Here is a 14,270-nt window from a genome sequence, read left to right on the forward strand (position 1 = left end):
TGGGTGCCAGGATGGCACCTGTTGTCTCCACCATCTGGAGGTGCAAGCCTGGAGATCTTCGGATCAGGACTTTTTTCACACACTAATACCTCATCCTGTAGAATTCTATCAGTTATATTTTATCTGCACAATCGGAAAGAATATCGGGAACCAAAATGCCTTTTCTGTGCAACCTGAGCAGGAGCAGTGAAAAACGTTATAATTAATTATTGTAGCTTGGCTTCACTTACCCCACCCCTCTGCCCTGCTCCCAGTTGTGAAGAACATCCCTACGTTATGAATGGTCCGTGCCGCCATTAAGAAAGAGAGGTCAGAATGGGCCAATATGTATTGTATATTTTTTTCTTTTGTATAATTTTGCTGTTTCTTTGTCTGTTTTATTTTTACAGATAGGTAGCCGTGTTGGTCTGCCATAGTCAAAATAAAAAAATTCCTTCCAGTAGCACCTTAAAGACCAACTAAGTTAGTTCTTGGTATGAGCTTTCGTGTGCATGCACACTTCTTCAGATACACTGAAACAGAAGTTGCCAGATCCTTCTATATAGTGAGAAGGTGGGGAGGGGTATTACTCAGAAGGGTGGTGGGAATGGGAGATTGGCAGACCAACACTCTGCCAATCTCCCATTCCATTTCTATTTTGTTTTATTTTTGTTTGCTTTTTCCCCTAAATGTTCTTTGTGTGTATGTGTTGACTTTAAACCAATAAAGATTATTTTAAAAAAACAACAACCCCAGAATAGGCCAATATATATGTGCACTGTCCCTGGATCAAGGGGCTTCTAAGTTCTCAAAGCTCAAGGTTGTCATCTCAACTAGCCAGATATTTAACTGAGAATCAATCACAGTTAGTCAGTCATCTGAAAAATAAGACTTTAGACCTGTCTTGCCCCAAAATGGCAACTAGACATTCCATTTTGGTGACTGCCACCTTGGTTTAAGGAGCAATTTGGCACCTAGCTTGTATATCTGAGTTTCTAACACTGTTTGCAAGTTGCTGCAGGGGACCGACAGTGAGCAACTTCACAGGTGAGGTGTTCCTAGGACCAAGGTGAGACTGTCAAGCTCCCTTGCTATTTCTGAATGCTGTTAATGTAACTTGGTTATAACTACAGTCACACCTTGGGTTAAAGTAGCTTCAAGTTAAGTATTTTCGGGTTGCGCTCCCTGACAACCTGGAAGTAATGGAGCGCGTTACTTCCGGGTTTCGCCACTCGCACATGCGCTGACGTTCAAAATGATGTCACGCGCATGTGCGGAAGCAGTGAAACACGACCCATGCATGTGCAGTCGCGTGTTATGTTTACTTCAGGATGCGAACAGGGCTCCGGAAAGGATCCCGTTCGTATCCAGAGGTACCACTGTATAGTATCGAAATGCTGCTATTGTTTTGCGGGCTGTGATATTTGCTGTTGAGTTGTTGCTTTATTATGTTGGTATGAAATTGTTTTTCCAGGGTTGATTTTGAAATGCACCCCTGCTTTCTCTGCAGCAAGCCTTTTCGAGTGTGATTCCCCCCCCCCCCCGTGTGTGGAATGAATGAAGAGAGACCACGATCAACGCCACGGGGAAGAGAGGGACGGGAGGGGATACAGAGGGCTGACCTGCCACCGTTGCAGCCAGCCCTCCACCACACCCAGGAAAGGGAGAGGCAGCCGGCCTTACCGTGTACTCCATCACAGGCAGATGCCGGAGGACCCCTCTTCTTGGGAATGAGACCTGCGGTTCAGTGACAAAGAGGGAATTAGCCAGGACAGTCCGATCCATGGCGTATGCTGGAAAGCAGGGTGGGGTGGGGTCTGGGAATCAGGGAACGCTGGGAAACGCTCACATGAAAGAAGCAGGAAACTGCTCTGTGCAGGCTCAGGAGGTTTGGGGGTGTCCATGGGACAGTACAGTGGTACCTCAGGTTAAGTACTTAATTCGTTCCAGAGGTCCGTTCTTAACCTGAAACTGTTCTTAACCTGAAGCACCACTTTAGCAAATAGGGCCTCCAGCTGCCGCCGGAGCACGATTTCTGTTCTCATCCTGAAGCAAAGTTCTTAACCTGAAGCACTATTTCTGGGTTAGCGGAGTCTGTAACCTGAAGCCTATGTAACCTGAAGCGTATGTAACCCGAGGTACCACTGTATTGCAGAGCAGATGTCATCAGGGAGACGACTCTGCTCCCAGCCCTGCTCAAAGCTGCCTTGGAAAGCTTTTTTAAGCCAAAACTCAAAAGGCAGCATTGCTGGGGGTGTATATCACGAGAGGTTCGTGGGAGAACAGAATACTGTACAGGTGGCAGATTCAGCTTCTCAGGAAATCTCAACTTCTAACCCCCCACCTTACCCCATCCCTTCCTCAAGTGCCTAGTCCTCAAGGCCACCTGCTGAAATTTCAGGTGCTAGAGAGGAGCTTGAACAGCTGGACTGAGGCCCCATCCGCGCTATACCTTTAAAGCAGCGTCATAGGCCTTTGAACAGTCGCCGTTTCCCCCCAAAGAATCCTGGGAGCTGTAGTTTAAGGGTGCTGAGACCCCTTCTCCCTCGCATCCCAGAGCTGCAGCTCCCATACTTCCCAGGGGAGGAGGGCTGAACCACTTTGGGAACGGTGGTTCTGCAAGGGGAACAGGGGTCTCCTAACTGCAGTTCCCAGGATGCTTTGCAGGAAAGCCACGACTTTTTAAAGGGGTATGATACTGCTTTAAATGTATCGTGCGGACAGCAGCCTTCCCACACAAGATGCTGTTTATCCATGCAGCCCAGAACTGAGTGCAGTCATACCTCGGGCTACAGACGCTTCAGGTTGTGCAATTTCGGGTTGTGCACAGCGCCGAACCCGGAAATACCGAACCCAGAAGCACCAAATCGCGACCCGCACCTGTGCAGATGCGGCGCTGCGGGTTGCGTCTACTGTCCTCTTGTCAGCCAGTGTGTCAACCAGAGAAGAGTCTTTCAGAGAAGAGGCTACCTGAAGGCAGCCCTGTTCAGGGAAGTTTTTGGTGCGTGATGTTGTGTCGTGCTTTACTGTTTTTGTTGGGAGCTGCCCAGAGTGGCTGGGGCAACCGAGTCAGATTAGTTAGCATATAACTAATAAATTATTACGATTACGGTTATAAAGGCTGCAATTATAATCTGATAAATGTGATTATTGTATTTGGTAAACTAAGCATTTTGGGAAGTTCCTAGCGTACACTGTTGTACATTTTCTGGTTTTCCAAAATGAATAAAGTGAGTGTATGTGTGTGTTTGCGTGAAACACACACACACACACACACACACACACACACACCATAGACATCCCTACTGCCTTGGGCTGATATGGTGGCAAAGTCCCCTCCCCAGTAACCTCCATGGGAAGAATGCAGAGTCCAAGATATGCTTGTGCGGGAGGCAAACAAACAGGATTTGAACTTCCTGGTGTTGCTGCTGGAAGCAAGCAAGCCTTTCTATCTGGGGCCCTAACCTCGCCCCAGGCATGGAGCCTGGCTGATGGGAGAGATTAGGGCGGGAGGCGACCAGATAAGGGGAGCTCAGAGGAGGAGCAGGAAAACGCAGCAGGCTAGAGAAAGTCAGCAGTAAACAGGCTGTGATTAATGAGCTGTCTAGTGGGGGGAGCAAGCCAGGGAGGCCTGAAAGTAGGAGGGAAGGCAGAGCCGTGCTGGCTCCCAACAGCTTATGTAGCTTTTGAGAAAGGGGGGGGGGGTCCATGGATTCCTGGAGCCCACATGTTCAAAGGAAGTCCACCCCAGAATGCCAGTTGCAGGGGAACAAACAGGGGTGAGAGATGCTCGCCCCATCACATGACTGGGGGGATTTTCATGAAAGCAGAACGCTTGACCAAATGGACTTGAGGCATTAAAAGGAGGGGGAAAACTGCATGAACAATTTGCCCAGGCAAGCAGAGTGGTGTAGCGGTTAGAGTGTCGGACTAGGACCTGGGAGAGACCAGGGTTCGAATCCCCATGGGGTGTGGCCCTGGCCGGTCACTGCCTCTCAGCCTAGCCTACCTCACAGGGTTGTTGTGTGGGGATGACCCTCAGGGCCCTTTCCAACTCTACAATTCTATTTTTCTTTGACCGAGGACAGGGAGAACCATGTCTGGCACACCTGGAGAAGAAGGCCGGATAGAAAATGCAATAAATAAGAAGTCGGTAGGGAAGTTCTGCTGCCATGGGTTCAAGTCTCGGTGTTGATCGCTGCACTCAGAGCAACGAAGGGAAGGGCCGTGGCTCAGTGGCTGAGCTCCAGCATTGCATGCAGAAGGCCTGGATTCAATCCTCGCCATCTCCAAGCAGGGCTGATAGCAGACACTGCCCCCAAACCCTACACAGTGGTCTAACTCTGTACAGTGGTGCCTCACAAGATGAAAAGAATCCGTTCTGTGAATTCTCTTCGTCTAGCAGTTTTTTCGTCTTGCGAAGCAAGCCCATTGGCGGATTAGCGGATTAGCGCTATTAGCGGATTTTAGCGGCTTATCTGCTGATCGGATCAGCTGATAAGCGGCTTAGCAGCTTAGAAAAAGGGGGGGGGGAAACCAGCAGGAACTCGCAAGACATTGTCATCTTGCGAAGCAAGCCCATAGGAGATTCGTTTTGCGAAGCACCTCCAAAACGGAAAACTCTTTCGTCTAGCGAGTTTTCCGTCTTGCGAGGCATTCGTCTTGCGGGGCACCACTGTACAAGGCAACTTCCTGTGTTCCTATGGCATATCCCCAGACATGTAAGACTCAGCGCATTCCAAAGCTTACTTTCTGGTTTAGCGGCATATGTAAACTTTGGCTCTCCAACTCAGCTGCAGAGGTGTCAACCTTTTGCAGAAATAAGGATGTGGGAAACAGCAACCCCACACCCCGGCCTGAGAGTGCCATTGCGGGCTGTGGCTTCTGCAGAGGCCAAGCACACTCCCTTCCGAACGGAGGCCGGCGCAGGGAGACATGGCGCTCTCTTTCTCCCTTCCGGCAAAGCCAGGAAGGAGTCCTTCCTCCCGGGCGGCTGACTTACGAAAAGGTGGCGATCCCTCGCACAGACGGATTGGGAACGGAGAGAGCAAATTGCCCTGCTGAAAAGCTGGCCTGGACACACACACACTTTTCTAACCCCCGTCTCAGAAAGCAAGAGCAAACGCGAGAGAAGAAACTACAGCCTCACCCCTTCAGGAATCGCTCCTCCTCTTCCTAGAAGAGAGAAAAGGAGGTTTCCCTAACTTAAAACTGCTTCTGGTTCTTCATTTCTCCCCCCCCCCCCGCCTCCTTTGCAGGCCATCCTGATTTTACAAGCCCTGAAATCTGAGATATCAGCCAGCCCTCTCTGGGCAGGAACAAGACAAGCCCCATAACCCAGTCGCAGTTCAGACATTCCTTTGTTTTCAGACGTCCCCCAGGTGACCAACCCAACCAGACCATGGAAGAATCTCCCACTGGCCTTGATGTACCTGGTAGAAGGATTGGTCTTTCTTTCTTTTTTTGCAAAGTTTGGTGCAAGGCAGTTAAAGGACCAGAGAAAAGGGTGTTGCACAGCGGTAAAGAGCTTGCTTCGCACAGAGAAGGTCTCAGGTCCAAGCTCCAGAATCTTTACAAAGGGGGAGGAAAGACATTTGTCAAACTCTGGAGAGCTGCTACCAGTCAGGGTAAACAACGCTGAGCTAGACAGACCAATATTATGCTTCCTATAAACCAGACGGACCAATAGTATGCTTCCTATAAACCAGCTGCTCATTCAGAACCATGAGGACTGGGACCCTGCGCTATTTCAAGGAGAAAAACCATAGCTACCGGTGGCAGATCTGATACACACATGGAAATCCCCAGGTTCAGTCCCTGGCATGCAAGGTGGAGAAATAACACCTGTCTGAAAACCTGGAAAGCTGCTGGTCAGTGTATAGAATACAGTGGTACCTCGGGTTACATACGCTTCAGGTTACAGACTCTGCTAACCCAGAAATAGTACCTTGGGTTAAGAACTTTGCTTCAGGATGAGAACAGAAATTGCGTGGCAGCGGCAGGAGGCCCCATTAGCTAAAGTGGTGCTTCAGGTTAAGAACAGTTTCAGGTTAAGAACGGACCTCTGGAACAAATTAAGTACTTAACCCGAGGTACCACTGTACCTAGCTAGAAACACCAAGGGGTCTTGACTTGGGATAAGGTAGGCTTCTCCATGTCCTGTTCCCTTAAGAGTTCAGATTATAGAATCGCAGAGTTGGAAGGGACCCTGAGGATTATCTAGCAAAACCCCCTGAAATGCAGGAATAGGCAGCTGTCCCAGATGGAGATGGATCCTGCAGCCTTGGTGCTCCAGATGTCGCTGAACTCCAAATCGCATCACCCCTGGAAGTTGTAGGCCCACTACCCATCCCTGCCAAGGGTGGAGTCACTGGAGTATTTTGCCTCGTCTTCCCCTGTGTTGTCCAGCCCTGCCAGGCAGTGGATCTTTTACAAACAATGTGGCTTTTTTCAGAAAATTCTGAACTGGAAAAGTTTGCCATGCACATATTAGGAAAATTCGATTCAGAGAGTTCTTTCAGTTTGCATCAAAACATTTTCTGATGCCAGCTAGAGCAGGTACGGGGAAACTTTGGCCCTCTGGATGTTGTGGAACTACAACTCCCATCAGCCCCAGCAAGCGTGACCAGTGGCCATGGATTATGAAGGTTGTTGTTCTCAGGTGATTGACAGGAGGGTGGCTCTGCAGGTATGTGCCGAGGTAAAGATCTGATTTGCCAGCTGGATCCAGTTCCCAGCCCTGCCCTAAAGAGTATGTTCCTTTTACTTTTATTTTTAAAACAATGCTAAACGTCGTGAGGAAGGCCTGTAACTCAGAGGCACAGCTCCTGCTTTGCATACAGGAGGCCTCGGTTCAATCCCAGGCATCTCCAGGTAGGGCTGGGAATATCCCTCTGCCTGAAACGATAGATGGTCTGTCTCTGTACAAAGCAAAATAAAAAAATTCCTTCCAGTAGCACCTTAAAGACCAACTAAGTTAGTTCTTGGTATGAGCTTTTGTGTGCATGCACACTTCTTCAGATACAGAAGTTGCCAGATCCTTCTATATAGTGAGAAGGTGGGGAGGGGTATTACTCAGAAGGGTGGTGGGAATGGGAGATTGGCAGATAGCTGAGATGAGCCTGTTGACGACTCTTAACGACTGTAATAGGTCATACAGGAAAAGGCAAGGGGTGAGAAGGTGAGAAATGGCTTAGTCATGTATAATGAGATAAGAATCCAATGTCTCTGTTCAGACCAGGTCTCTCCATGGTTTTAAGTTTGGTAATGAGTTGCAATTCAGCAGCTTCTCTTTCCAGTCTATTTCTGAAATTCTGAGTAATACCCCTCCCCACCTTCTCACGAAAGCTCATACCAAGAACTAACTTAGTTGGTCTTTAAGGTGCTACTGGAAGGAATTTTTTTATTTTGACTATGGCAGACCAACACGGCTACCTATCTTTATCTGTACAAAGCAGTTACCTCCATTGAAACTGCCAGCCTCGCCTAACACAGAATCTGCAGTTGGCATCTATCGTTATCAATGGACTTATGAAACAGAAAGAATTCCCCCAGAGAAGGCTGGAAAGTTTTCCAGAAAATTTCCTGCCCCATATCCCTGGTCTCTTAGGGTTTTTCTTACGATCTCCCTTTTCCAACCTGGCTGTTTGAGGCAGCGTTCGGGATTTGCTAGGTGCCAGGTGCAAAATGAACCACTTGCGACCAAGTGAAGATGTTTGGGCGCTAGGATGGCACCTGACATTTCCACCATTCAGGGATCCTTAGATCTGGACTGTTGTCACACACTAATATCCCAACCTGTAGAATTCCATCAGTTATATTTTATCAGCACAATCGGACTGAATTTCTGGAATCAAAGTTCTTTTTCTGAGCAGCCTGAGCAGGAGCAGTCACCATTAAGAAAGAGAGTTCAGAATAGGACAATATATACCGTATTTTTCACTCTATAGGACGCACCCGACCATAGGATGCACCTTGTTTTAGAGGGGAAGAAGAAGGAAAAAAAATTCTCCCCCTCTCTGCGCAGCGCCTCTTCAGCGAAGCGGCAGGAGAAACGGAGCCCCTTCCATTTCTCCTCCTGCTTAGCTGAAGAGGCGCTGCGCCTTAGCTGAAGGGGCACCTACCCTTCAGTGGAAGGCAACCTGAAGCCTCCGGAGTGCAGTGGGAGCTCCCGCTGCACTCCAGAGGCTTCAGGCGGCTATCTTTGAAGCCTGGAGAGTGAGAGGGGTTGGTGCGCTCTCCAGGCTTCAGCGAAAGCAACACGAAGCTTCCGGAGCGCGGTGGGAGTGCTCCCACTGTGCTTTGGAGCCTTCACTTTGCTTTCGCTGAAGCCAAGGAGCCTGCATTTGCTCCATAAGACGCACACACATTTCCCCTTAATTTTTGGAGGGGAAAATGTGTGTCTTATAGAGCAAAAAACATGGTATGTGGACTGTTTCTGGATCAAGGGACTTTTCTCAAAGCTCTTAACCGAGCTCAAGGTTGTCACCTGAACTAGCCAGATGTTTAACTGAGAATCAATCACAGTCAGTCAGTCATCTGAAAAATAAGTCTTGCCCCAACATGGCAACTAGTCATTCCGTTTTGGTGACTGCAACCTTGGTTTAAGGAGCCATTTGGCACCTAGCTTAAACATCTGAGTTTCTAGCACTGATTTAAAAAATCCTTGTAACTGCAGATCAACGAAGGAAGCTGCCTTGTACTCAGTCACATCACTGGACCATTTAGCTCAGTAATGTCTACACTGACTAGCAGCAGCAATCCAGGGTTTCAGGCAAGGGCATTCCCACCCCTAGCTGGAGATACTGCGGATTGAACCTGAGAAGTTCCGCATGCAGATCGGATGCTCTGCCACTGTACCATGGTCCTTCCCTTGGAAAGAAAGTAAAATTCCAGCCCTCATGATCTTAGACAAAGGATAGGATTCCCATGAATAGGAACGTGGAAAGCTGACTTAATCCGTCACAGCAACAGTCCATCTAGCTCAGTATGGTCTACTCCAAGGTTTCCTAACCTTGGGTCTCCAGCTGTGGTTTGAGGACAACTCCCATCATCCCTTGCTAACAGGACCAGTGGTCAGGGATGATGGGAGCTGTAGTCCAACCACAGCTGGAGACCCAAGTTTGGGAAACCCTGGTTTACACTGACCGACAGTGGCTCTACAGGGTTTCAGGCAGGGAACATGCCAAGTCCTTCCTGGAGATGCCATGGATTGTAGCTGAGACCTTCTGCAGGCAAAGCAGATACTGGGCTGTGGTTGTTCTGTCAGGCATCAAGATGCCCCCAAAGCCTTAACAACGGAGGAGGCTTCCTTTTCCCAATTTAACAAGCATTTCCTGAACCTCAGCTGCAACCTGACTCAGTGTTTTGTCAGATCTCCGCTGAAGTAGCACAACTGTGTGGGAGGAAAGGGGCCACAGGGTTCAAGAGAAGATTCATGGGTGCTTCCAGGATCAACTCCATGGCTGAAGAGTGTTGGCACACTTAGCACACAGCAGATTGAGCTGTGATACAAGGCAGGCAGGCAGCCAACAGGATTATCATCAGCCAGATACCTATAGCCAAGGATTTGCAGGCTTGGCTCCAATCAATACGTGATCCCTGATTGGATGGGATATGTACCTGGCAGGGGACAAGAACGGGGAACATGGGGCCCTCCAGATGTTGCTAGATGTTCCCATCATCCCATACCATGCTGGCTGGGGCTGATGGGAGCTGGAGTCCAGCAACCTATGGAGGGCCACAGGTTCCCCATCTTTTCCAGTAGAGAATACTGGGTGAAATGGATGATCTGTATGAAGCAGCCTCACGCGTTCCTTCAAACAGCAATTCACACAGACAGGGAGGAGAAGGCTCATACGAAAGAAGAAAACATTATTAAAATAAACCAGGCGGGGGGAGACCCCAAGAACACCAGCTAATTTAAATCCAGATCAAAGCTTGCTGCAACTATCAAATGCTTGGGAAACACCACTGGCCCAGGGCGCAAGGAGAAGCTGCTGCAGAGGAGGGAAAGCCACATGCAAGGCTGGAAAACCCCACAGATTTGGTTGCCAAAGCTCGGGATTTGAATACAGCATTTGCCTTCTCTGCCCCCAAGGGAGGACCCTGCCTGGAAGAGAAAAGCTATACATCTGCTATTTTGTAATCATGGGATATTACTCATTGCTTACTCACATCCTTTAAAAATAACACCCCCCCCAAAGCTAAGCATTTCGCAATGGGGTGGGATTCATGTACCCAGCCAGAACTGCATCCCCCCCCCCACCTGCTCAACCCCAGTTCCAGCTCAAACCAGGCAGGCTGATGGGAAAGAGACAAAACTCAGACCCACCTAGTGAAGTACTATAGGAGAAAATGGCACAGCAACTGCCAAAAGGAGGATATAAGGGGGAAAGAGAGATTGTACTCTTCTTGGACAGGAGTGAGGAAACTCAGGCACCAAATGTGGCCCTCCAGGTCTCTCTATCTGGCCCTCAGAACTCTCCCCAGGCCACACCCCTCAGTGACCCTGCTCTGCACCCTCCTTGAGTGTTTTTGCCTGGCTGGAATGTGTCCTTAAACACTGATCACACCTCTTGCTTGCTTTGATGGTGTGTGAATGTGTGTACTGCACAATTTTACACTTATTGCTCTGCACATTTTCACATGTGGCCCTCAGAAGGCTGCTCATAAGGGAACGCGGCCCTTGGATTGCAAAGGATTCCCCCTACCCTTGCTCCACGCCGTACCAACAGCACTGCAGGGATACCCGACACAAGAGCCGCGTAAACAGCCAGAGGTCCCCTCTCCTCCACATCTATGACCTAAGCCATTGTGTCTCCTCGCTCTCTAGGTCTGCTACAAGGACTCACTCTCCCATAAGAGAGCTATTGGGCCAAAGTAACAAAGGGAAACCCAGCCATATGAGCAGGGTATAAATAAATTATTATTATTATTATTATTATTAAGAGGCTGAGCCGTAGCAGACCTGGCCTCTGCAACAAACTCATTAACTGAGAGCAAGAGTGGAGAACCTTTGCCCCTTCCAGCAGTGTTCAAAACTCCTATTGTTTTAGGCACATTTTGCGACATAGAATGTCATTAGCTTGAGCAGTTTCTGAGCTCTGGGCGCAGTACTGCGCCTAAGATTTCAGATTAAAACTGCAGAGTGGAAGGAAAGGAGGAACTTTTTCTGCCCCCCCCCCCACTTCCAGCTACTCTCTGAAGACCGGAGAAGAGACCCTCTTAAGAATATTAGGGGGGTGGGCAGGGGAAGGACTAGACCACGTGAAAAATGAACATAATATTTTAACTGCAGTTCATTCATTTTCAGCTCTGCACTCTTGTTATAAAAAAGCCACCTAGACATTCTGTTGTTGCGTCCATAACCTAGGTTTAAGTTGCCGTTTAGCTCCTAGCTTTCATATCTCAGTTTCTAACACTGCCTTCCAGGTGTTGTTGGACTCCAATTCCCATCAGCCACAGAGCCAGCATGGCCAATGGTTAGGGACGATGGGAGTTGTAGTCCAACGACATCTGCAAAGGGCTAAAAGTTCCCCAGCTCTGCCTTATAAGCAAGCCGGTCTTCTCTCTCAGACCACCTTCCACAACACAGGGATGATAATACTGACCCAATGAAAGAGACGGTGTTGTGAAGAACTTCAGAAAACAATACGAGGCTAGCTGCTAGATGAAGCCAAATGCCCATCCAGTTCAGAATCCTGTTCTCACAGTGGCCAACCAGATGCCTCAGTGGGAAGCCCAACAGCAGCTTTCCCCTCCTGCAGTTTCCACCAGCAACTGGTATTCAGGCTGCCTGATCATAAGTCATTGTGGCTGATAGGCGCTAATAGCCTTCTCCTCCATGAACTTGTCTAAGCCTATAGTCTTAGGTGCATGTTTGTAGCTTTCATGGAATACTAAACAGGTATTAAAAAGGTAAAGGGAGCCCTGACCATTAGGTCCAGTCATGGCCGACTCTGGGGTTGCGGCGCTCATCTTGCTTTACTGGCCGACGGAGCCGGTGTACAGCTTCCGGGTCATGTGGCCAGCATGACTAAGTCGCTTCTGGCAAACCAGAGCAGCGCACGGAAACGCCGTTTACCTTCCTACCGGAGCGGTACCTATTTATCTACTTGCACTTTGACGTGCTTTCGAACTGCTAGGTTGGCAGGAACAGGGACCGAGCAACGGGAGCTCACCCTGTCGCGGGGATTCGAACCACCGATCTTCCAATCTGCAAGTCCTAGGCTCTGTGGTTTAACCCACAGTGCCACCCGTGTCCCAAACAGGTATTAACAGAGATCAAATACACACCATGCGCTGAAAGCACATTCAATGCCCATTTAAAGCACACTGCTTTTCCCAAGGAATCCAGGGAACTGTACATAAGAACAAAAGAGACCCCTACTGGGTCAGGCCAAAGGCTCATTGTCCAGCTTCTTGTGCCCACATTGGCCAACCAGAGGCCCCAATGAGAAGTCTGCAAACAGGACCTGAGGGCGACAGCAACCTTCCCCACATGTGAACAGCAGCAGCTGGGATTCAGAAGCATACTGCCTCCCTCCGACAGTGAAGGGAGAACATAGCCATTGTGGCCACTTATATCCACCACGAACTTGCCATATTTTGAAGAGGAAACAGAGGACGCGATGACGGCAATTCAAAGCAAATAAATGCAATCTGTCTCAAATTTTGCCCCTGGAAAAAGAGGACACATGTCGCTGGCCATCACTGCATCTTGTGAAGAACCCCAAGATACCTTGGTGTGGTGATTTCAAGACTTTTAAGATGCGCAATCATCATTGGAAATAATGATCCCCCACCACAGATTAAATGCTGTGCTTTTCGATTTCAGTTTAAGATTCCTTTCCATAGCAGTCGCCCTGTGCCAAGAGCCCACAACCTCCCCCCTTTTGAATACTGTACAATAACGGACCAAGTAGATTAGACACAGAGGCTGCCTCTACTCCACCATTCCGTTTCCCACACGGCGACCAACCAGATTCCTCTGGGAAACCTACAACTTGGGCTGAGACGACCTGGCCTTCCCTGGTTTGTCCTCTAGCAACTAGTATTCAGAGGTAAGTTGCCTCTGGACCTGGAGGCTCTGTTTCAGTTTGCAGACTTCTCCACCTCCACCTCTTGCATGAATCTGCCCGATCTCCTTTTAAAGGAAGCTACCAGCACAATCTTCACCGTGGCAAATCCTGTTGAATTCAGTGGGGCTTAAACACACACAGACACGCACCACTTAGCTTACCCTGAATCTGCTGCCGGGTCGGATGACTCCCAAGCCCCCCTGTCATGGGAGAGAACCACTCATATGCAGAGATCTCGTGCTGGAGGGGAGAGGCGCGGGTTCGAATCCGCCGCAAGGCTGAGTTTTTTAACCCATTCCCTCCCTGCCTGGCATACCTTATAGGGCTGTGCCGAGGATGGCGGCCCCCTCCTTTGCGACACACATACGATTCGCAAAACGAAAGACGAAGAAAGGAAGAAGAAGACCCAAGTCCGGGGGGAGGCGAGTCTAGAGCGCCGTGGGGGGGGGAGGAATCGCCCGGAGTCAATCACGAGGGAGGGGGCGGGGCTACGAGGGAGGGGCGTGCCCGCGCTTCTTACCGGGGCAGCGGCACCATGGGGGTCCTCAGCGGAAGGCAGAGGCGGCCTCCTTCCGTCGCGCAGCAGCTCCTCGGCAAACTTCAGCTGGGCCCCGGGCCCCACTCCTCCTCCCCGTCAACCACTTCCGGTTGCGGCCGCCCCAGAACCTCACTTCCGGGCTTCAAGGGCTTACTTCCGGTTCCTCCTCTATGGCTCGAGCCCCACTCTGGTTCGCACGCTCCGCCCATCTTTTTCTTTTTCTTTTTAACCAACCATTCGCTAACCCCGCTAGAGATAGGAATCAGGGTAGAGTGACACGCGCAGCCTGAAAGTCGCAAGGCTCTTAACAACAACAACAACAACAACAACAACAACAACAACAACAACAACAACAACAACAACACTTATTTAAAGTTCCTAATGGGGTTGTTTTTATTTCTTCCTCCCATAGAATGAGCTGTTCGACAGTGGAACAGATTCCCTCGGGAGGTGGTGGGCTCTCTCCTCCCTTGGAGGTTTTTAAGCAGAGGTTGGATGGCCCTCTGTCATGGACGCTTTAGCTGAAATTCCTGCCTGCATCGTAGGGGTTGGACTAGATGACCCTTGAGGTCCCTTCTAAGTCTATGATTTACCAGGAAGTAGGGACCACCCGCAATACGAAAGATGGGTGTGGCATACGGAATAGGGTGTAGACTGAAGTGTGTGAGACA

The 14,270-nt window shown here is 49.5% G+C and overlaps 1 protein-coding gene across 4 annotated transcripts in view; it reads right to left on the bottom strand.

Annotated features, from left to right (window-relative positions):
- SHC1 (SHC adaptor protein 1) overlaps window positions 1–13,738 on the bottom strand; it is a 50,666-nt gene extending 36,928 nt beyond the window's left edge. The window contains exons 1-2 of one of the 4 annotated variants that reach the window (XM_083477155.1): window positions 13,582–13,728; window positions 1,663–1,716 (exon numbers count right to left, since the gene is read on the bottom strand). In XM_083477155.1, the coding sequence (XP_083333281.1) occupies window positions 1,663–1,674 (12 nt within the window). In that variant the 5' untranslated portion in view covers window positions 1,675–1,716; window positions 13,582–13,728. Of the gene's footprint in view, window positions 1–1,662; window positions 1,717–4,981; window positions 5,020–5,128; window positions 5,151–13,581 lie in introns of those variants that run through there. The other 3 variants (XM_083477156.1, XM_083477158.1, XM_083477157.1) reach the window with 3 other exon arrangements.
- Between the last annotated feature and the right edge of the window lie 532 nt (window positions 13,739–14,270).

Source organism: Podarcis liolepis, assembly GCF_965112155.1.
Source record: "Podarcis liolepis genome assembly, chromosome: 15".
NCBI lineage: Eukaryota > Metazoa > Chordata > Lepidosauria > Squamata > Lacertidae > Podarcis > Podarcis liolepis.